Source organism: Strigops habroptila, chromosome 1 (assembly GCF_004027225.2).
Source record: "Strigops habroptila isolate Jane chromosome 1, bStrHab1.2.pri, whole genome shotgun sequence".
Taxonomy (NCBI): Eukaryota; Metazoa; Chordata; class Aves; order Psittaciformes; family Psittacidae; genus Strigops; species Strigops habroptila.
In genome coordinates this window covers 37127034-37151825 of record NC_044277.2, presented here as the reverse complement: position 1 = coordinate 37151825, position 24792 = coordinate 37127034, and the positions used below count along the sequence as shown (strand labels likewise).

The following is a 24792-nucleotide window of genomic DNA, read 5'->3' as shown; positions in this document are numbered from 1 at the left end:
GGAAGAACTATATAGATGTCCTTTCACTAAATCAAGAATAAGACCCTTGGGCAATTCTCTTTGTAAAATATAACATGGAGTAGACCAGCATATTTTATTTGAAAAGATTAGGTAACCAAAGGGAACCACAGAAACTGAAGAATGTGTCTTATAGTCTTTACCATAAAAAATACCCCACCAAACAACAACCCCCCAAATCCTTTCTTTCAAATTCTTTACAAAAACTATCCAAGATTATATTAATAGCCTTTGAATCTAAGGGCAAAAAAAACCAAGGCACTTCAGCCTGAGTTACCGAAAGTAACACCTTATTTCATATATTTATCTTTTTACTTTCTTAGAAAGAGTTACAATAAAAAACCCAAACTAATTAATACTCCAACTGCTTTTGGTCTTCATTCATTCCCATGATCAAGAACTGCTTTTCAATGTAAAACTTGGGTACTGATAAGCACAAAAAAGCATGGTAAGAAGTGCCTGAAAATGCTGATAAAAATGGAACTGCCCAATGAGTACCATGCTAAATCAGTGACTCAGAGGAAATTATTTCAAGACAAGTCTAAACATTACTATTTAAATCAAAAAGTGATCAAGGGAGTCAGAATCTTTATTCACAGTGTTACCACAATCAATGGGGCATAGGGCTTGGCTACATTCATTTAACAAGACAAAGCCTTTCTTCTCCTGAAACATTTCTTTTATGAGAATGACCATATGCAAGCCTTAATATTTGAAGGTGCTACGGTAGAACACATGAAAAATAGAGAAGAGCATGAAATTTCTCCTAAACATCTGAACCATGCAAAAGCATTCTTTTGAACTCCTATTATCTCACCACAGATTTTCTGAATGTGCAATCTTTGCACAACTGCTTGAAAACATCTTTTTTTGACATAGATGAACCAGGAGAAAAAGTTCCCCATTTAGAAAAGTTTGGATTCTACTGTTCACTGCTCTTGTTTGCTGATACACAAGATTGTTTCAGTGGTTAATTTTCCCCCATTTTCTGCATAGCCAAACTACTCTGAACTAAACACACAAGAACAATATATTGATGACTTTCTGTAGCTGTAGTTCCACAATTGTACTAACTACTGCAGGCATTTAAGTAGAATTTCTCAGGATATTGTTGCTTGTTAGAAAGTACCGAAATAAAAAACTGCTCGGCTCCAAAGATTCTATTACAACATTGGTACTCCCTACACATTACTTTTTTGGGTAACACTACTACAGCCACTGTTTCTCTATACTGAGCAAAGCAAGTAGAGAAATGTAACACTCCTCCTCAGAAGAAGTTCCTTCAAAGAACAATTAGAGTGAAGTGGACAAGAAGTGGAAAGAGAATTATTAATAACAGGACCCCTCAAAGGAGTAGATTAAGAAGCCTCTCTTCCCATTACCAAATGGAATTCAGTAAACAGACCTCACAAATACCTCTGGAAAAGAATCTCTAACATAACTGCAGACTAGCTTCAGCAAGTTTGCATTTCCACCCTGGATAATTTTTTTATAAATGGATCTAAAACTAACAAACAAATACAGTTGGGGTTGGGTAGCTGGCCAGGTTTTTAGGTGGGGTTTTGTCCTCCCTCTCTTACTTGGGGGTGGAGGAGCAGGGATGAGAAGAACACACTTCTTGTACACCATTTTTAGAATTACAAATACTTTTAGAGAACTCAACCATCAAACCTCCTTTGATTTCAAGAAATAAAAAAGAACAGACCCTATCATACCTTACACATACAAGAAATAAAACAATTAACTGTAATTCTATTTAGGTGTGGCCCAAGTAGAGAAAACTACCAAGTTATCAGCTACTAAACCATTCTTTGAAATACGAAATGAACTCATGCTGGTAGAAGCATTTTCCAAAATTAAATTGACTTAAAAATATTTATTTCATTAGTATATAAATTAAATCTTAAAATTTATAGCAAAACCTAAAGATTATGGAAGGGGACAACATTAAACCATTGTACATGCCACAATCTCAATACACAGTAGTTTACTAATAGCTAAAGAGCAGAGAAGAAAAAAGCATACGACTTCCTAGTATTAAACATCAAACAATGGCATCTCCTTTTTAAGACAATATTAAATTAGCAAAGAAACCACTTGCTGTTATCGTAGTCTGACCCAGAGAAATATCCCAGAAAGTAGCAAGTCTTCACGCACAGCATATGTACTAATGAAAATCCTCAAAAGGAGCTATGCATTCAATGATACCCTAATGCAATTGAATATAGGCTTACTATATGGTTCTCTCTCCTCCAAAGACTTAATTTTGGAAGACAAATTTCTCAAGAGGGAATCTAATCTTCTAGTTTCTGCATCAATGAAATAATTTTAATCTGCATAGTGGTGTTCATTTTTAGTTCATGTTAAAAGTTAAATACAAACAAGCAAAATATTTTTCTGGGAACTTCAGTTCATAATATTATATGCTAGTTATTAGAAAAAAAAATTTTATACTCGTAATTTTAACCAATGTTGTGAAACTTTTCAAAATTTACCATTTCCTTTGTACTGCATCAAATATTCTGAAATGAGATAAAATCGTGATCTAAGCAAGTATTCAAAAATTAATAAAGATAACTTTTGATCTGTGACCTTTTAATGTCACATTTGAAGTATGAGGTTTAAATGCGTGATAAGACAAGCTTATAATAGAAACACTGTCATATACTGGCAGAATTCCCAGCTGTATCAAGTGACAGAGATGTCACAAAGCTGCAGTGTATTTCTGACTACCACCTTGGCAATCTGAATCTAACTAATATGACGCGCAAGAAATTGATATCTGCTTTCTATACACTACATAGCAGACAGAGAAAGATTAGGATTATAACTATATATATAGGTATATATATAAAGTGTTATATTAGCTACTATTTATAATTAATGCCTACTCTGTAGATTCTGGAGTGGACACTGGAGATTCTTTGGAGTGCCTCTCGCATTCACACCACTGCAAACTGGTTCAGTAATTTTGATTGCATGGGTTTTCTCTAAGCCATGAAGAAATTAAACAAATGAAGCACCGGCCCCAAACAGTTGCTTATTTCTGCAAGCGTAAGTGGAGAAAAATAAACTGATTATAAACTTTTTTTTTTTTTTAATGTAATATGAGTTTCAAAGAGCAAGCCATAACATCCTAATATACTATTGATAATCTTGACTAGTTTGAGACATTTCACTTTGCCCTCTGTTCAAGCTACTATTTACTATGCTGGGGATTTTTGTTGTTTTGTTCATTTATTTAACTTGCTAGGTCTGCGTGCTTAGAATAGGTTTACACTTGGTCAACTAAAGTAAACCTTCTAACATCACATATGCAAGAAGTATCTACCCAGTGCTTGATTGTGAGACTGAAGATGGTAGTGCTTTAACTGCCAGAAGATGTAGGTAGAAGGGCAGTACCACGAAGCATGTCTGATGACTGAGATTTTTCTCTGAAGATACATAGTGGGCAGAAAGACATTCTCCCAAACTACAAGGAGCAGAAGCCTAAAACCAGTGTTTCAACATCAAAAAAGATAAATCCATGTCATGTAGGATTTCTGAACGGCAAAGAAAATGAACAGACCTTGTGGAGAACTCAGAATAGAGGAAAGACAATACGAAATATGCTAAACAGTCATCAAAGAAGTACAAAGGCCTGTTGGAAGTAATTTTAAAATGGATCTGGCTTAACATGTTACCACAAACAATGTTTTAACTCTTGAAACATCTTAAGCCCTTATTATTAATTAATAAATGAATTTATTAATAATCACAAACACCTTTCAACAGTCAATACAGCAGCATCAAAATCATCCTTTAATTAAACGCTTTCCACTTACATTGCTATATTTGGAGAAAAAGAACACAACTTGCTACAAGTTATTCACACAATTGTACAACTTGCATTAAGAAAAACCCCAACCACAATTAGATCATTTAAAGTTCTCCAATTAGGAAAAAAAAAACAGAAATACTGTTTTGACATGAAACAAAAACCAAACATAAATGACAGTTGTATAGATTTTTCCACCCGTGTTTGTACTTGCCTAGCAATAATTTAGCATCTTCAACATCAAAATCTCCATCTCCATCAGCATCATATATCCCAAGCTTGCCTAGAAATGCAAAAAGAAGAGAGAATTAGGGATTCAGCAGTTTGTTCCCAGCACAGTGTTTTCAATGTGCAATGGTTGACTGTCGATGCTAGGTTGTTGCCATATATTTTTTAAATTATTTAGCCATACTCTTCTTAAAGTATTTGTAATATTTTCCAGGGAATTTAAAACGTGGTTAAGTTTCTTTTTGCAATTTCTTGACTTTAGACTGAACACAAGTTAGTTTTTTTCCACACATTATTTTCGTACTCACAGGTTTAAAACAACTCCATAATTAAGTGTTGTACTTTATGTGAACATGCTTTGCTCAGAATAAAATCTCAGTTCACAAGGAACAGTCAACATGATTGAGGGAAAAGAAATAACAAGACTTAATTAAATAATCACCATTTGTTTCCAGATTGGTTTCTTGCCTTTTTAAATTCTTGGGAGGAAAAAAATAGATACGTAATTTTTCATGCCAAGTTAACAGAAGCAACATACTTCCTGGGCAAAGGCAAAACATTCATAAATTTTAATTAACAACTGTATGACGTTCACTGCAGACAAAAAAGTTGTCAGTCCTCTTAAAGGCAACTAATATACATCAGACTTCTCACTTTTTCTTTTTTTTTTTTCCCCTCAAACTGCAGCTCTACCACCCCTAAGCATACACAGGAGAACCCAGTTCCTATTCAAAGAGAATTTTTAGCATAGAATCGTGGTATCCAGGATTAGAAGTGTCCTGGGATCACCACGTGAGTAGTGAGCTTTCTAATTAGTTCTGACAAACTTCAAACATAACTTTTAATAGGATTGAAACTCTGCACTCTTTGTACAAAAAACTCCAAGTCCTCATAGTTTGCAGTATGTTATTGCACTTGACATCTTCAAAAAGGAGCCAGAACTTGATTAGAATCATAGAATAGTTAGGGTTGGAAGGGACCTTAAGCTCATCTAGTTCCAAGCCCCCTGCCATGGGCAGGGACACCTCGCACCAAACCATGTCACCCAAGACTCCACCCAACTTGGCCTTGAACACTGCCAGGGACCGAGCATTCACAACTTCCTTGGGCAACCCATTCCAGCACCTCACCACCCTCACAGTAAGGGATCACAATTAAAATAAATTAAATACAGTTCATAATATGGTATTTAGAAAATTAGAAAACAGTTTTGTGGAAGAAAAGTTCAGACTTGGGTCTAGAATGGACAAAAATAAGGTCATCACCATTGTACGGAAGCAATCAATTAGAAAGGATCTTTATCAGCTTATGGTTAAACACAGCAGACTGGTGGAATAAATGTAATTCTCTAGAAATAAGAATTGTATCATCTTCAAAACCATGAAGAATGAGACAGATGAGAAATGACTGAGTTTCATGTCAATGTATAATAGTAATTCTCTAAAAAATTAAAAACATAAAAAAGCAAATTTTTCTGCCAAGGGACTGTAAAACAAGCTTATTTCTCCAATATCCTACCTTGTAGGACCTCTGACAAGTTATAACGGAAATCCTTTGCTTTGGCTGCATGCATGGTAAAAATACAGAAACCATTAATTGCATTACTAGACCCAATTAAGTTCGAAACCAGAAGCTTCTCTTAAAATCAGTCCAGATGAAAAGAAGCATGTACCAACAGATTTGTAAAGCTTGTAAAACCAGCAGTTGCAAAAGTGCATCCTGAGTCCTACATCAGGGTCAATAGCTCTACCTAAGGACACAGATCTTGAAATTTGAGATATTAATTTCCACCCTTCGATATTATATTAGCAATACTATCTTAACATTGACATATTGAGATATAATAACCACCCTTATAAGTTTAAAACTGAGGTCATTCAACAAGTCACTTATGGGAGGATGACTGATCAGTTGTCCTGACATTACAGGCTACACAATCCATCAGAGAAGTGGCAACACTAGCTGCCCATTTTCAGCTGCTGAGGGTTTAAATTTAAACAATGCATATTTAACTGACATTTCAAAGGAACTGCAGTATAGAAATTACAAAGAGATCCAGACCTATCCTCAGAGATTTCTTCAATTCTTTAATAAATGCAGTACGTTAACAATCTTTTTCAGTCTTATGAGAATCCCATTTTAACATCATAATAGAGTTCAGCATTAAAATATACTTTTTGAACTACATTGCCTATTCTTATCATTTAGGTCATTTGCAAACACCCCAGTAGTCAAATCAGCTATTTTAAATGGCCTCCATCTAATGCATATCATAACCATATTAGAAGCATCTTAGTAATTAAAATTCTTACCTAGAACTTCTTCATAATCTACAAGTTCAAACCAGACAACTGCTACTGATGTCCAAACTCCCAGCAAAGCAATTACCATAAACCAGGTGAAAAATGAGCTTCCAGAGAGGCCTTCTTTCTTTCCATTTTTACCTCCTCCATGTTTAGTCTCTGTAAAAATAAGGCAAACAAATAGGAAAAAATGGATTTGTATAAGTTAAAAAATTATGACTGATGATACAATTATAAATATCATTTCTTATGACTACACAGAACACAACATTTGAGTAACATTTTTGCATTGTTTTTCAACCTCACCGGTTGCTTGCTCTTCACATCACTGTGAATTATAGTAGGAAGCTTGATGATTGTCTAAGTAAAAGCCCTATAATCAACCGAACACCAAAACGCCAGATGCAATTTGTCTTAACAACTTAGTTGAAAATCCCCACTTGCTCCCCTTTAGTGTATATTTATATAGAGCTTAACATTTTTGAGATGCTTTGCATTTATGCCAACAGTTCCCAAACTGCCACCAGAGGGCAATATGACCAGCAGAAACAGTCTGGAAGAAAAGCGTATCTGCTGAAGCAAGTTTCAAAGCTAGTTGAATTAGCTCACAGAAAAAACATGAAAATTCAAATAGCCTAAGAAAGGTCTAAAATCTAAACCATGTTAAGGGTAAGACTCCATGTTCAGATACTGTACCAGCTAAAAATATCTCCCTTGCTGCAAGAATGAAGCAGAGATTCACTACATGCCTTTAGATTCCCAGTCTGATGGAAACATACAAGTAAAAGGATGACACAGAGACTTAATGCAAATCACAGCTTCATTTATAACTCCACATACGGAAAGTAAGTATATATAAAAAATACAGTAGTTATAAACAAGCCACTGGGAAAGACCTCAACCTAGCATATGGGTAGGGGGATTAAAATGGGCATCATGACTAGAAAACAAATAAATTGCTTGGTCCATTCCTTTAGGATCATTTACAGGAAAGAGGGATACATGTAGTAAATAAACATGCATCCAAGAAAACGCCTGTGGCTTTCTCCAAAGTTCAAGGTCTGCTCTTCTGCCTCCAGATACTACTGCTGCAAGGCTGGCACTTGGCCACAGTTCCATGGCTACCAGCCCATTCCACTTCATTTCCTCCTAAGCACCAGCCTTTGCTTGTTCAGCCCTACCCAGTCCTAGTTATTGAAGTAAAACTATTTCTTATGGATTTTTAAATACTTGCGGAACTTTGTCATGAATACTGTGATAAAACAATATGGTAGGGAGTTAAGTTTGTCATACTTACTGCAAGTAATGTTTGATGCCTTTATCAACACTGATCATAGAAAAAGATGAAAAATACCCTGAAATATCAGCATTGCTCTGAAAGACGAGTAATGAGACACTGGAGACTTACTTATTTCTGTAATAGATATTATCACAAGTACTTTCAGACCCTGCTTGCCAACAGGTTCACAGCTGTAATAAACTAACCTTTTATTACATTCACTGTGCTACAAGGAGGGTTCAGACCGATAAAAAAGACTCACGTCAGCTCTTACTAGCTCAGCATTTTATTTAAAAAACAATTATTTTGAGTACTCTGTACAAAGATCAAATACCAACAGTTTAGTTTTCTCTTTATATTAAATACAAAATTACCTTGATATAGGCTGTCCAATAATATTCAAAGAGAAAGCAAGACAACTCAGCCTCAAGTATGCATCACTTGCTACTGCATGGTACCCTAACTACAAGTGTGCAAGGCTCCACACATAACCCATCATAACATCTCTCTTGTGGGAAAGATGTACATGTAGCCTGAAAATAGAGGCAACGACAAGCAGCATGTGCCAGTACACTCAGAAATAGGATCAACTGTATAGGAAAGCTCTTTAAAGTACTCTTGAGCTGGAAATGTTAATATTCAGAAATAATTATACTTTGTAACAGCAGAACTTTGCAACTCTTGTGTTCCAATGCAGTCAATGGAAGCTTTGTATGTGTTTAAAATGAAACCTTAAGGCTGAAAGCATTTTAAAATATTCCAGGCTACAACTTTGTCCTATGCAAGCTAGGTATTCGAAGAAGCAAACAGGAAAGAGAATCTTATACTGTGTCTCAGCCATTTAGCTTACTGTTTTCTACAGTTTACTGTTAGTTGCCTCTGAAGAAAAGGCCTTTATTTATTAGAGGAAAAAAAAAGGAAACTGAAAGAAGATACAACTTAAGTAATCAAGCACAGTATTTCATATTTTTTCCAGTCTACAAGACTGTTCATGGAAACCCCTCAAAAACAGATTCTGCTATAAAAATATGATTCACAGTAGTCACAAAGATACATTTTTATGCTGTGGCTTCCTATCTTATAGGAACACTAGTTTCAAACCTCTTGAAAAAGTCTCCTAAGAATTCAACCACGGCAGCTTGATCAGGCTATGCTTTAATATAAATGGAAGTTATGTAACATAACATTTACCCATTGTCTGCACAAATAACCCTACACACAGGGTTAGAACAAAACATTGCAAGGACTGAAGCTGGCTCAGCGCTCATTCCAGACAGTTAATTCTCAATTCAAGCCCTTTCCCTGCACATGCTGCCAGCCATGTCAGAAGTAGGTCACTTGCCATATCTGATAAGCCTGCGCTTACATGACCAGATGTCTTTATGCAGACATCAGAAGTCTTAAAGTGCGCTCTATGCCTCAATGGCAAATCTTTAAAAGTCCTATAACCCGCCTACCCTGCATTAAGAGTCACACCTAGATAAAAATGTATGAAATGAATTCCTTTTACTTTAGGTTACATTAAAAGGACACCTAGTAATTTCACATACTCCAAAAGTAACTTTAAAGTCAGATATTTGATGACAAAACAACATCTCTCGGGTTAATGTGTATCCTACTTAAGCGAAAACTAAAGTTACTATTAACCGCCTGCCATAAACTAATTAAATCCCACTACTCCAGAGAACATTCAATCAAAGAGAACAGAGGCAGCCTGTAACACAGACTAAAACAGTAAACAGGGTAGGAAACATACTACAGTAAGCCAGGTTTTTGCTGATTATAAAATCAGACATAGCTAGTATTTGCAACTACACATTTTCCATTTGTTCACAAAAAGGTTAGGATTATACCTGTGTCGTCAGCCATAATATTAGTTCTTGATTTCCACGGACAGAGCAAGTATGTTGATATCTCCAAAAATTAATGATGAAGGCAAAATAAGAAACGATTTATCCTCACTAGTCTTGCAACAGGAGCAAACAAGTTTCCTAAAGCCAGCTCAGCAGGAACTTGAAACTGGACCCAAGAGAAACCTCTCCTCTAAATCTATTTTTAGAGCAGTTATCCTCAGGAGCCAAACGCTTTTCAGAACTCATATGGCAATGTAGTTCTGACGACAACCAAATTCATTTACTCCTCCAAACAGAGCATCCTGGGTAGTTGATCCTTTCCCCTCCCCTTAATCCTCCAACATCAAACACAGCAGCGAATGAAACTGAACACATTGTACTGTAGTATTTTTCCTGCAACGTATGCCACAGTGCCTGAGCTCCAAGGATATTAAATCCATCAGCAGAAGTTGAAGCTGAAACACAAGTCTGGACACAAAGCTTGCCTGCTTGCATTTGTTAAGTTGGCCCTCACCCAAAAAACTTTCTCCATGTTGGCACTGCTCTACCAGGCTTCCCAAGTATCCTGTAGAGACTGCTCATTTGAAACTTGCTAACTACTTCAAGAATAAAAGACAACTAATTTCTAAAACGTAGTTTTGAATCTTTAAAAGAATTACTTAAAACCAACCACACACATTCTTGTCGAAGATTTTTCAGATCAGAACTGTTCCCCTGGTACACCTCATGTTTGCTTGTAGGGAGGGTTATTGATGATTTTTGCCAAAGCAAATCCCATAAAGCTAAACCAGGAAAATTTTCTATTGCTTGTTAAGAGTAGCAGAGGTGTTGGATTTGCTTTGCTGCCCTCCCTTTCCAGAAAGGACTAACACTAACTCATCTCACTCATTCCTCCTTTTAATTCTGACAATATACACCTAACCCGTACAGTTTAAAGCTAACACAAATTTTTAATGATCAACATACTCTCTTCTTAAGAGCCAGAAAAGGAGGAAAAAAATCTACTACTTAATACGCTATTTAATTTTAACAAACTATTCTTTTCCCACTGCATTTCAAACAAAAGCCAGCTCTTTTTGGGTGGGCAGAAGACAGAAACAAACTCATTTGTTATTAACCGCAACCCTAATAAAAACTTCAGGATCTGGTATCATGCCCTTTTTCCCCTCACGCTTCTTTAAATAACATAACCATCAGGTAGATGGAGTGAACAGCAGAATCTTACACCTACTTTGAAAAACAACATATACCTCCTGTGGTTTTAACACCCAGCAACTAATTACCAAATGCAATTCCCAATAGCTCAAGGGAGAAAAAAAGTGAGAAATAAAACCTGAGTTTTAAGGCTTTAAAATGGATGTAAAGGAACCACAGGCAGTTGATTCTATAACTAGTGTATCTTTTAACTATCTTTAAAGCCACTTGAATACATCAAACAGAACAGATGCTTTAAGAAAGACCTCCTAACTAGCACATTTCAGCAACTTATGTGATGCAAGCAATTTAAAGCAAGATAGGAAGAAAATTTAAACAAAGGGTGAAAGTCACCTAATATAGGGAAAAATCAACAGCTCGTTAAGGAAGCAATTTTACGTGCAATGATACGTAGTCTATTGCATATAAAACCTACAGTGTTTTCACAGGCAGGGTTTGATTAGGCAATTTGTTGCAACTTCACTTCTGGGGCACCTGCATTTGCAGATGCCAGGTCTGCAGAACAAGTGGGTTCATAGAGCATTCAAATGATGTTGAGAACCTGAAGTCCACATTACGCATATGCTGGGAGGATTGCTCCAAACTAGATCTTACCTGGCTGAATGCCTGTAAGCAGTTGTAGCTTATCTTTCTGTTTCATTTCAGTCAAAACTAAGTAAGTATATTCAGGGACAACAGCACAACCCATAAAAGCAAAATGAGTGGAGACAGTGAAGAAATTAATTTGAAATGTAGACTCTCAATCTAAACTAACACGCGTATGTTGACCTTTAACCAAATACCCACAGCCACCTTGTGCTATTTAAAAATCAGCTGATTACAAGAATATGTCCTCCCAAGAAATGACAAACACCTTTCTTCCTGAAAGGGGAGACTACAGCTAAAACAGGAAAACTCTTCAGCCTCATCAAATGTAAGATGGACCAAAAGGAAGATGGACCCATGGGACACAAAACTGACTATACACCTAATGAACAACATACATTAATGCACACCTTGAAAAATACAACTTACACACATATTCCTCTGAATGCTAGAGTACTAAATACCAAGCAATCGAATTTTGGTTAGTTCTGTGAAAGACTAAGGTTAAACTGAATACATATATACTTAAAATACAATTCAAGATTGGGATATGTAAGCCAAAAGCATGGACTTCTTGCAAGGTCTCACTCTACTTCATTCAAATGCTGTGACTACTTGTCGGTTTGCTTTTGAAGCATCTCAAATTGCTTCATTAACACTCAAAATTATTATTCTTCAGCTCATTTGTATAACTTTCAAATTTAAAAACTATTTTCAAGTTAGCTTTGGTAAAAGTATTCACTCCACAGTATTTTAGAAAGGCAAAATTGACAACCAAGACTAGCACTACTAATTCCAGGTGTAGACCATTTCCAACATGCAAGAAAAGCAGCTTAGAGGGGAAAAAAAATGTCAACTATGAATACAAAACTAAAGGCACGCTTCAAGACATTGAGCTGAACTTTCGTAATGTGTATAATTATTTCCCACAAAGATACATTAGGAATTAATACAGAAGCCATTATGGATTATCACATGAAGAAAAGGGTGCACAACAGCAGGCAGTTACTAGAAATTAGAAAAACACACTAAAAGGAAAAAAAATAAAAACAACGAAACACTAACCTCAGAAATATCTAAAGTTCCATTTCAGAAGTAAAAATTATCAACCCGCTAGATAGTTGGGAGACTTTTAGAACAAGCTTGTTTTAAAAGCAAAATGCAGAGTGATAAAACAAATACGGGAGAGAAGTAAAAACCTAAAATAAGTTACAGTAGCACCATCCTACCACCAACAGAGCTGAACTAGTACCAGTGCAACAATAGAAAACAGCCTCTTGGCTGTTTTGGCTCATGTATGATCATGGTCTACTACTGCTTGACATTTTTGCCAAATTATCTTTTCCAATATGATTAACAATAAAACAACTGTTGCAAGTCATTCTCAGTAATAAAATTGCAGTTAATTAGGTTTTTTGGGTAGTATCAGTAGCAAGTATTTTGATTAAAATATCTATTAAAGGGAAATATACAGCATTCTCTGTTGATACTATTTTCCCCCTTTATATTAAAAAAAAAAAAGCTAGTTTTTTCCCCTCACTACTGTCGTATATCTGTACATATATATACACACAAGTTTATGATATATTTTAAAATCTAGATTCAACACCCATGTATGTTGAACCACTCCATTCTGAGAAGCCTACACACCATAATGATTGCAAGTGCTATCCTGAGGTAAAACAGATTTTCACGTTTCATTTTCATTCAGTGTACCAAGGGTGGTATAATACAATACTCAAATTTTGGGGGTTTGTGTTTTGTTTTGGGTTTTATTTTTTTGGGGCTTTTTTTTTTTGTTTGTTTGTTTTTTTGTTTTTTTGTTTTTTTGTTTTTTTTTTTTTTTAACAAACAATCGTGACAGAAGGGTCTTTAAAAATCTAAAGTTTTAGGTAAAGGTTTACTTTTAATAAATTCAATATAAATTCTTTGTGATATGAAATTGAGTCTTCCTTTTGCTATCTAAAATATCTTCTTCAGCACTGCAACCTTAATGGAAAATAGGGGGGGAAAAAACCCAAACAAAAACCCAAAACCACACAATCTGGCTTTTTTATTATTATTCTTCTCATTAAAAACTAGATCTCTGCTCTGCACTTTATATAATCTAGTCTACATGGTTACAAACATACCTGTGCATATTACCAAAGGATTTTAATAAAGTAATCAGAAACTTTCTAGTAAGGAACAGGGAAATGGATGGAACAGAAAAAGCTGTAAGATCAAAGAAAATACAGACCAGAACTTAAAGTCAAAACAATAAATTAGCCAAATGAAAAGCAATTTTGTCTCTCCTGCTGCCACTTCACAGATTTATACTTGAGTATTTGAGGAACTTTTCCTTATTCCACATATAATCAATCTTCATATAAGCCTTTGAGGTCCTTAATTTTCAGTCCTTATATGGTTTCTCACAGCAAAGTATCCTACTATGCAAACAATCAAAGAACATAAATACTGAAAACAAGAGCAAAGTCATAAACTCAGGATTTGTGGAGATGCTGAGATAGGCAACTGAAGGAGAAAAAGGAAAAAAAAGAAAGAAAAAGATATGCATCAAAAAATACGTAAAGGAACTGTAGGATCAAAAGTGCTTTGCTGAGCTTCCTTAGTGAAAGGAAGCTCCTCCCTTCAGTAGCTGAAGTGATTCGATTGAACCACCTCCTTGAATTCAGCACTTAATCAAGATGTGAAAAATCAGAGATTCGGTTTTCTCCTATGAGGAACAGTGTTTGAATTTCTTCAGAGGTCTAAACCACATTTTTAAGCATGCCCAAGGGTATAAGAACAAAGCTATTTTAGTCCTTCATGATGAAGCTATTTATTCATGCATAGTCATATCTTAAGTGGCCACAACAGCAATTTGTAAGAGAGGAGCTCTGCAGAACAGAGACTAAAGCACATTTCTTCCTCTCCTTTCTAGGTAAGGAAGGAGACTCTAGACATAACTGGCCTATCCTCATACTCACTCTCAGCAGGCTGAATCTTTGTTTCACATTGGATTGGAACAGTTTCAACAACAAGAATCTAAAGTATACACTCTCGCTTCTGTTCAAGTATACCACAAAAACAGCAGCTGCAACACTGGAAGTCAACCAAACCTTTCCTTCTTCAAGAAGAAATGGAATTAAAACTTTTTCTACTCTATCCTGAGTAAGAGCACTGATTATCTAAGTATATTTGCAGAGAAGTAAGAAACCACTCTTTCCAGCTCTGTTCTACACAGCATCAGTTCCACAATCTTATTACCTGAAAATACACTTCAAGTATAATATATATGTTTAGATTTTTTTCCTTCTTTATATTCAGTTTATAAAGAGAGATAGTCAATACTTTTAAAAAATTAGCCTATTTCTGAATATATGATGTTATAAGTCAAAGTATTTTTAAGCCTATGGATACCTTTCTGGTTCACAGGCAGCACCGCAACATTTAGAAGAGTTTTTTAGTTGCAAATGAAGGTGATTTGTTACCAAGAAGGAATTAATCATTCTTCAGAAAAAAATCCAACACACATCAAGAATAAGATTATCATCAGGCTGACTGATGCCAAGGATCATTCCAAGGATAGGGCGTTTGCCATTATTCTTATGTAGTTACATTTATTCTGTCTTACAAACAGCAAATAAATCCTGATTGCTTTCCATTCAAGTGATTCTTCTACTACATACACAATAAAAATCAGAAAATTTATTCACAAGTAATCTACTCATAAAAGAAACATCACAAGAATAACTAGCTTTGTTGTTTTGTTTTTTAGAGAAACAGAAGTTTTTGTCTCTAAAATAAAAAGTCAAAAATTAAAGACAAAAAGAAACTTAATGAGAAATTCTGTCCTGAAAGGTTTCATAAGACATGTCAAAGGCACTTCACCTAAATTCATCATGACAGTGAATTCTACTTGCAGTGCTAGCTCTACGCTTTTCAGTGAGGTTTGGAGAGACCAGCTGTTTGCTACCATAAGAGCTGCTGCTGCTACTTTCCTCTGGAGTTCTGTTTATCTAAGCATAACTGCTGAAGTCAGAGGAGGTAAAAATGAATACAGAGATACATGTTAATAGCAGAAAACCCTGAACCTGCACCTGCTTCTTTTCTAAACGTGCTAGAAAGATGATTGCTTTCAAAAGCCAGTCAAATTTTGTCCAAGCCATGTTTGGGGTTTTTCTTTTTGGTTATCCAGCTGAACATCTATTTTGATTAGTTCTTCAATCAGGATTTCTTACAAGGAAAACTACACACAGATGTGCACACAGTTTAAATAGCTAAAACCAACACTGCTTACAAGTCCTAAGAGTTTTATAATGAATACTATCAACAGGAATGTATTTACAGCAGTATTTAATGCATCCATCACAGAATGGTTAGGGCTGGAAGGGACCTTAAAGCTCACCTAGTTCCAACCCCCTGCCACGGTCAGGGACACCATCCACTAGATCAGGTTGCTTAAAGCCCCCCCCAGCCTGGCCTTGGACACTACCAGGGATGGGGCAGCCACAGCTTCTCTGGGCAATCTGGGCCAGTGTCTCATGACCCATTACTATTCAGATAATATCTGAATAGTTTGGATTATTTTTATTATTTTTTTAAAAACTTTTTCTCCACAAACTTAAAATAGTATAACAACAGGCTTAAAGATTTAGCACTTCAGGAAAAAAGCATTAAGTCCTTTAAAGACAGAATAAAAACATTTTGTGTTATCTATTTACTTTTCTGTACAGATCTACTTACGTTAAGTATACTCTCCTACAGTCTGCTATTTGTCCCAAACACTTCAGTCAATTTTCTGAAGTTTTGTTTTTATGTGTATACAAACACAAATAGAATTCACATTCAAAACTGAATGCAGAACTTGGCTGTTATAAACTTGCTTGACTTAAACATAAAGCCAAGAAGTTCAAGGGTAAGACTACAAGCTTTTAAAAAAATTTTAGTTTGTTGTCTGCTACAGACAATAAACTTTTGTCTGCTATATGTATCAGCTATAACACTGGTGAGGAGACAAAATTAATACCAATTTTAACTGTGTAGATGAAAAAGATTTTTAATAGGTGCTATTTTGATTAACCAACTCTCTCCCACAGAACATTTGGAAATAAGATCTAAAATTAAACAATTTACCTATCTTGTATTTGAATTATTTAATGCAGCCAATAGTCCTACATAATTACTAGGTTAATTAAATATTTGGTGGTATTTAGGCCAAAGCAGAGTTCAGGAAAGGTAAATGTGGAAAGGAAATGCAAGAAATACTTAAGCCCAGAACATGCAAATTCTGCTGGTGGTGACCTTTAAAAGAGTTTCCATTACATAAGGTTGAAAATCCTCATCTTTGCGTAGAGCACACTGGCATCAATTTTAGGGTATTTTTTCCTTGCTCCATTTTCCTATCCTGTAATATGGGTCACATCAATCTGTTTTAGCAACAAGTCTCAGTTATGCCACAAAAGAAACAAAACAGATTATGTTGCTTCAATTTTTCTCATGGTTTGAGGGAGTTTCAAATAGAAGCAAATAAAACTCTAGGTGCCATGCAAGTACCTACAAGTCTCGCTATTTGCAGGTTTCTGCTAAAAAAAAAAAAAAAAAAAAAAATTTAAATTTAATCCTTTCTTTAATGGCTAGAACTTAGCCAAATTTCAAGTCTGATACTACACCAAGGTAACTAGGTGTAAGTTCATACAGGTTCTATGCATCTGTAACTCCTACAGAGTTCAAAAGAGTCTCACACCTACAGTCTTGTAAATGTTTGTTAAAATATGTTGCTAGGAGATCTCAGTTGCAAAAGCATTGCTCTTTTCACAGCTTTCTTGTTTCAAAACATATAGCTGTCCCCTAGAGTTACTATGAAAAGAAATAGTACCACAGTTACAAACTGCTGTGTGAACCTTTTTCTTCTAGTATTAAGGGCACAACACAACCCAAACTTAAAAAAACACTAGTGTAAAAAGTGAGATATGTTACATTAGTAACTAATTGTCATTCAACAGAACCTCAGGAAATAAAAACATGAAACAAGAAAACTACTACGTAATAGTTAGAAACCCCCTAGCTATTAAATATTTTATAAAGAAAATCTTCAAACAAACAACTTGGAAGCATTTGTTACACTGGGTAAGTACATGCATAGTAATAGTGCAACTCCATATGAAGGAGACTAAAATTTGTTTCATTTAAAAAGTTCTAACCAAGCTGAACCACACGGTCTATTTAAACTCAGCATATGCTTATCTGCATACTTATTTCCAGTGTGTTTAAAGACACATAATAGAGTTATAATTTCCACTTCAAAGCATAGCTCAAAACTCTTCCATGCAAAGAGCTAGGCCATAGGATGCAGTTAGAAAAAAGATTGCTGCAGGCTATCACACAAATTACCAGTTTGTGCTCTTCATCAGGAAAGAACCACTTGGAGTAAATCAGAACTCCTCTGCTCAAGTTCTCTATAATGAAGAATTCAACATAAGAATTAGCACAGGAACAGTTATTACATGTTTCAAAAAGTGATTCAGAAAGGTCCAGTTGAAAATGAAGTTTTTTTCTTTTCACACCGGTGATCATTAAAAGCGTTTTGAGTTTAAAGAAACAGCAATATTGGAATCTCACCTCTTTATGCACTCTGTAATTAGAAACAATCTTCACATACGTGCGTTCTACTCCTGGCAAATTTTGTTGTCTTAACTGAAGGCCTTACATATCTGGCCATTACATTAGCATATTCAACCACACCATTCACCTTCTATGTTCACACCATGGCTCCATGATGACATAATCAAACATAAAACTCCAGATTCAACCTTACCCTGCCTCAATGCCCCGCTACCCATTATCATCTCTCCCCTTCTACCCAAATGACTTTCCATAAAGCTGTGTGCTAAGCCAGTCTGGGGAAAAAAGGAGAGTCAGCTTTCAGGTTGTCGGTTCCCTGTGTGGCTCACCTAGCACCTGCACAGCTACTAATTCAGGCACAGAGAAGGAGAATTGAAAAGAGAAAGACTGCAGACCAGCCTCTGACTAGATTAAGTTGAATGCAGACACATACCACTGAACTGTAAAAAAATTTAACTCCTTAATCCCCCAGTCTAACATACATCCCTGGAGTCTGAACCTAGTCTAGCTCAGATGGGGGATTTTCATGTGCGTTCTCAGAGTAATTGCCAAAATCTGTCTCCCTGAGATTACTAGTGATACTTTAGGTTCTTCTCCTAGCATTTTAAACAAGTCCTATCCTCCAAAGGCAATTGAAAAGGTTACCTCTCTTACATAACATTTAAACTCTTTATGAAATACCTAAAAAATACATGAACGCAGACATCCTTGCAGATGTCAAGTATAAAGTACCATGAATAATGATATCTTTTAGCCCACAGTGGCTTCCTGCATGCAGGTAAGATACATTAGACAACAGAGCAGGCCCAGGATTTCAGACCACACTAGACCAAAAGGGACAGGAGAACTTTCCTTGATGTCTTTATCAAGCGAGAGCACCTCCAGAAGCATCTCCCAGTGCTCCAGAATTCCTAAGAAAAAGTACTGACAGACGGGAAAGTTTCAGGCTCTTTTTGTTTTTATGTCAATCCTGCTATACTTAGGTATCAATCTTAAAATCCAAAATAGTACTTTGATAAAAATCAAAGAGAATAAATCTAAATACCACGCAATATGGAAATCATGAAAGCATATACTGTGCTCAAATTACTAATTTTTCATTGCAGAGTGACCTTGGCTGCCAGTAACCATACCTTCCAATAGCTAATGGTGCACAGAAAGTTTCATACAGATAAAGCAAAGAGATGACAGGGTTGTCTTTCTAAGATTTGGAGCTCATTTAACTCCAGTTCTAGATGAATGAACGAAGAGGTTTATCAAGGATTCACTATTACAATGCAAATCTGCTCGTGTATACAGAGGAATACCTGTGTTTACAATTTTAAGAATGTTATTTACATCACTTTCATTTAGTCAGAGATAAGAAAACTGATTATTTGAAAAGGTACTGACTCGAGCTCTGTACAGGAAAACCAGTAATTTCAATGATGGCACTGCAGCAGCATACCATGTAAATCACAGATGTTTGGATCATTACTGCCACTACCACTGCTTAATTTGGCAGATTATTTTACAATATGTTAACATGTTTTCCAGAATGGCCATCTTGAGCAAGACACAAAGCAGACAGATAAATCACAAACAGGTGGCTGCCTGTATTTCATGGTTTTGCTATTAGATGCCATTAAAATTCAGAGACCTAGGATTAGTCTCACAAGTCATAATCAACTTTCCTGATTAAATCCATCTTGCTTCAAATACAGAGACATGTTTTTTACTAGTCTGTGCCGAACTGTTTAAAAAATAGCAATATCTGACACTAATAATAATTCAAAATCTTCAACTAGTTGTCAGCAACTAAATTAGGCAATAGGATAAGTTCAGTGAAGAAATCACTGCAAGATTTTTAAAACAGTATATAAAGATTCTACCAGTGAGACACAAAGAATTTCTCATCTGTCTGCAATAGTCTATAGCAACTCTAACAAAGTAATAACATTCTGTTGCATACACCTGAACACCAAGGATGTTACACGAAAACACTGTAACACTGAGTTTAAACAGCCAAATCAAAGCACTGAGCAGTGCACAAGCTGAATTCATGATGATCTGTGTTAATCCAACAAACACAAGGAGTTAGACTTGGACAAACCAGTCAAAACATCTGTGAAGCCCCACAGAGCATCTCAAATTTACATCTCACTTAAGAACTCCAACACCTTAATACCCTTCTCCCTAAGGATTAAAATTAAAATGAAGAAGGATATAATGGATAGATTGTAACACAGGAAATTAGAGAATACACTACACAACTGCAAAGCCAAGAGCATAAAAACAAGCCCACTGACCATTAGCTCAGGTCAGAAATTAGACAGAATTTTTAGGTAGATGGAAGCATCATGTTTACATAGAATCCACAGTGTAAGATAAGGAGATGTTACACCACAGCACAGCTGGGTAGCTGAGAGAGATCAGAGAAGGCACAGGCAGTCCTTCCTGCATTGGAAGCAGTGATGTGAAGTTCAGTGCTTCCAAGAGCCAACAAAAGAGTTCCAGTAAAAAAAAAAAAAAAAAGCAACCTGATTAGCTGATGAACTTTCTCTGTTCTTTCGTTAAATAAAAAAAAACCTAATGGAGTAATGGAGAGCCTCACCCAGAGAAAACACACTATAAAGTAGTCTTTACAATAGAGGTGAGGTAAAATGTCAAAGTTCATGCAAATTAACAGACACAACTATCCTTCTAGAACTGATCCTGTTAACTAAAAGAAGAAGCAATATTATTATCAGGTCAATTTGAACGCATACAAAATAAAAGTATATATAATTCAAATTTGAAGAAAGCTGAAAAGCCAGGAACTAGTGAAAGGGCTGGATTAACAGACATTAGAAGGTCCAAAAGATGAGTAAAAGGAGTTAAAAGCTTGGCAGTACCTTTGTATTTGGATATATAAAGAAATTACATGGTTAAAACAGGAAAAAGTGAAAGCAAATATCTGGGATCTTGCAGAGAAAAGTAGGGAAGATGATCTCAATCATTACTACAGAGATTAAAGAAAATTTATCAAAGCAACAGTAGAGTTCGACTTCCATCTGTGTCATGACAACACAGCCTCAGAACTAGCAGAGCTAGGATTTTTTTTTCTTTCTTTCTTTTAATATAAAATACAGTTGTCTGTAGACAGAGACAGTGCCTTGTGTTGGAAATGTGGTTTGTGTAGTGTCTAGCTTACTGGAGAACTACTCACCCACTTGTCATTAGAAATACAAACAAAACAGACAGCAACTGTTGCCCAACTATATGATCAATGATAATTATGTTTAAGTAAGTCTTGGCTTATGTACTCTAAGATAAAAGACACCAACACAGCAACGTAATGATAGATGCCTTATCATCAGTACTCCTACAGGTTAGGACAGCTTACAAAGTAATTCATATTTTTTCAGCTATCTGTGTTTCAAAAGCAGCTGGACTGCTGATCCTCACTCTTACTGGAAGGCTTTTCCACAAGTGCTAATACCCAAGACATTTCCAAATTTCCCATCATGAGATTTGAGGGAGTTAATTCATGACCAGGTGACACGCATTTGCTCCTGTACCAAAACTGTTCCTCGTCTAATAAAACTTTGAGTAATATTCCAGCAAGTATCTATTACTTCATCTAGCTGTCTAAAATTGATTTTCATCCTTTAGAGAGGTCACAGTTTTTACAATGGATTCTGTAGACAAGAAGCCAAACTCTCCAGTAAAGGTAATAACAAACACATGTTTCCCTAAGTATCCACAAACTCACATTTTGACCTGGTTTTTGCTCCTGTACTCCAAATAAAATCGTTGCCATATTTATTCAATTCTGTAAACGTTACTTTCAAAGAAGCATCCTTCAGAAGCAATACAAAGCTTAAATACAAGTTTGGGGATTTTTGGTTAGGACTGACTTGACAGCTTCTAGAATATGACTTTTTAAAGTAAAAGGTAGAGTTCTGTTTCTAAAAAATATTTAGTTCCAGTTCTGACATTTCAATGAAGAAAAAAAAAAAAAAAAAGCTATATAAACTAGAGTTAGACCTATTTCAGACTTCATCTATTTTTAAGATTACTGTCAACATTTTCTGATGCAGAAACCTAAAAGCAGATGACCACATTCAGATGCAGGCATTGTCTTCAGCAGACAGATTTTTAGATGTGCTGTCAACCTCAGTGGTTTCAGAGCTATGAGCAATGCCTTGGCAAGAAGCCACGTCCTCTCCCAGACTGCTGTGAAAGTGAATACTACAACATTACCAGGAACAGTCTCAAACTTCAAGTTTCTATACTTCAGCCTCAATTACTAGCAGTCTCAAAATTATTTCCTTATCACATTTTCATTTCCCTCAGCTGTGGAAGGCTTACTGGCTGCTCTAAAGACTCTCCTCCCCTAGCTATTCCTTTATTTTCACAGGAGTAATCATCCATTACCTCTTTCTGCAGCTGCAACTATAAAAACAGCATCAGCTTCACGCTGTCATTTTTACAGTTGTCCAAGGGATTCTAAACTAGGAGTTGCTGATACTAACAAAACATTTGTCTAAAGCAGCTACACATTAGGGGAGTGCCTAACCCATTACTCATACTGCTTCATCCCCTTCTAGAAAACAGCAAACAGAATCCCCTGTGCAATTACACAAACCAGAGATCTTTTAACACAGAGAGATAAAATTTTACTCAGATTTAAAACAAAAACCAATGGAATACTTTTTTACGTAGTCAGAGATTCAGTTTCCCGATAAATTTATTTTTCAAATGTTGATGAATCTTTACAGTGATATTTAAATTAACAGACCCGTGTTTAGTATTTAAAATCATGCCAGGGATGCATGTTCTCAATGCATTATAATTGAAAATCTGTATTTAGATGGTTAATACCACATGAGGATCAGAGCACCTCCGGTCCAAGCAAAAAAAGTATAATATAGACTCTGCAACATAGGCCAGCAATAAAAAAACCTACTTTTAAAAAATGAAAAATAAATAAAACCCCCACTTCTATGAATATTGTCATATCATTGAAATATAATCTCTAAACTTTTATATTTAAGTATATTTGAAATCTTTTTCTCTTAATTCATCACATGATAGATAAACTAATCCTATATGATTCATCCTTTCATTAGAATCACAGAATGGTTTGGATCAGAAAGGACCTTAAAAATCATCTAGTTCCAACCCCCCTGTCATAGGCAGGGACACCTTCCGCTAGACCAGGATGCTCCAAGCCCCATCCAACCTGGCCTTGAACACTGCCAGGGATGGAGCAGCCACAGCTTCTCTGGGCAGCCTGTTCCAGTATCTCACCACCCTTACAGTAGAGAATTTATTCCTTATATCAAATCTAAATCTACCCTTTCAGCTTGAAGCCATTACCTTGTCCTATCACTAGATGTCCTTGTAAAAAGTCCCTCTCCTAATTAACACTAGTCTCCATATCACTGCTATATTCAAAGAACATGAACACTGCTATATTACTTCAGTGTTACCACCACATTTCACCACTGGAGCTCTGTGCATGTGAAGCTCAAACCCAAAGAAGTTACGTATAATGAGCAAACATTCAATCTCTGATAACGGCACTTCCTTTCTTCAGTGCAGTGCAGTGTGCATGGTTGCAGTACCTTCAGAAGTACACACTTTTTTCCTCGTTCTCCTACGCTTAAAAAGGCTACTGCACATAAAGCTTTCCCTACCTAAGCTGTCCACACATACTAGTTTATGAATAGTCAGATTTCCTAAGATGTTCTTTATTTGGGGAGGCGCTGCCTCAAAAAACCTTATACTTGCATTTTTCTAAGATTATTTCTCCTTTCTTCTGTACTTACAGAAACCATCAGCTTAGATGCTACATCTACAAGAGAACCAATGACTCTGGACCAGTGTTGTTAAACAGGTCAGCCTAAGGACACACTCCAGCCTCCAAGTTCAACACAAGAGTAACAACGCCTTCGCTAGCATCAGATGTTGGGTATTTCGGTTCTACTCCCGGCTTCTGAACAGACTCCCCCGGGATACCTACAGATGCCGAGACCCGCCCCGAGCCACCTCAGCCCTTTCGGGGAGCTTTCGAGGGGCATCCCCACCGCCTAGGCCCGGCCGCCCAAGTCTCTCCTCCACGTGAACTCCCGATACGGGGAACGACGGGAACGCGAGGGACAGACAGACCGCGGCCATCAGCCCCCCTCCAGCCCCCGCGGCACCGGAGGAGCCCAGGGCCGGCGGCAGGGACGGGTCGGGGAGGCTACACCTCAGCCCGCCGAAGAGGCGCGGGCACAGGGGAAGGCGCAGCACCCCCTCGTTTCGTCTGGGAGCTCCCCCTGCCCACGGTGAGGGGCGGCATCGGCCGCTTCCCCTCCCCCAGCTCCGGGGCTCCAGCCACCGCCCCGCCGCGCTACGCCCCGGCGGCCGCCCCTCAGGGTGCGCGGGAGCCCCCGCCCCTTCCCGCCGAGCTACGGCGCAGCGGCCCCACTCACCTCTCTTAGAGCCGGGGCTGGGGCTGCCGCCGGCGCCTCTGGAGCCCTTGCGTGAGGCCATGGCAGCTCCTGTCACGCAGCGCAGCGCACGGCGGGGGCGGGGCGGAGCGGCGGGGCCGCAGCGATAGCGAGCCAGGAACCGCCGCCACCACCACCTGAGCCCCGCGTGCGGGAGCGCCCGCGGCCACGGCAGCGCAGCACCGAGCGGACCGGCCCGCCCGCCGCCAGCCAATCGCGGAGCGGCCGCGGGAACGAGGCGGGGCGCCTCCCGACTCTGATTGGCGGGCGGCGCAAGGGGGCGGGGCGGCCGTGTGCCTGGCGCGCGTGCCCGACCCGCTCCCCGCCGCCGGCGCCTTTGAACGTGGCAGCGCGGGAGCGAGCGGCGGCCTCTCGCGAGGGTTCGGCCGCGCGGGCGGGCGCGCGCGCAGGAGGAGGGGCCGCTGCT

General features: G+C 37.4%; 1 protein-coding gene across 8 annotated transcripts in view; it reads right to left on the bottom strand.

Moving 5' to 3' along the window:
• LOC115607733 (aspartyl/asparaginyl beta-hydroxylase-like) overlaps positions 1 to 24591 on the bottom strand; it is a 59173-nt gene extending 34582 nt beyond the window's left edge. For 5 of the 8 annotated variants that reach the window (XM_030485366.2, XM_030485375.2, XM_030485383.2 and 2 more), the window contains exons 1-4: positions 24348 to 24591; positions 6376 to 6525; positions 5582 to 5626; positions 4050 to 4118 (exon numbers count right to left, since the gene is read on the bottom strand). In XM_030485366.2, the coding sequence (XP_030341226.1) occupies positions 4050 to 4118; positions 5582 to 5626; positions 6376 to 6525; positions 24348 to 24408 (325 nt within the window). In that variant the 5' untranslated portion in view covers positions 24409 to 24591. The remainder of the gene's footprint in view (positions 1 to 4049; positions 4119 to 5581; positions 5627 to 6375; positions 6526 to 24347) is intronic. The other 3 variants (XM_030485391.2, XM_030485408.2, XM_030485428.2) reach the window with 2 other exon arrangements.
• Positions 24592 to 24792: the final 201 nt, after the last annotated feature.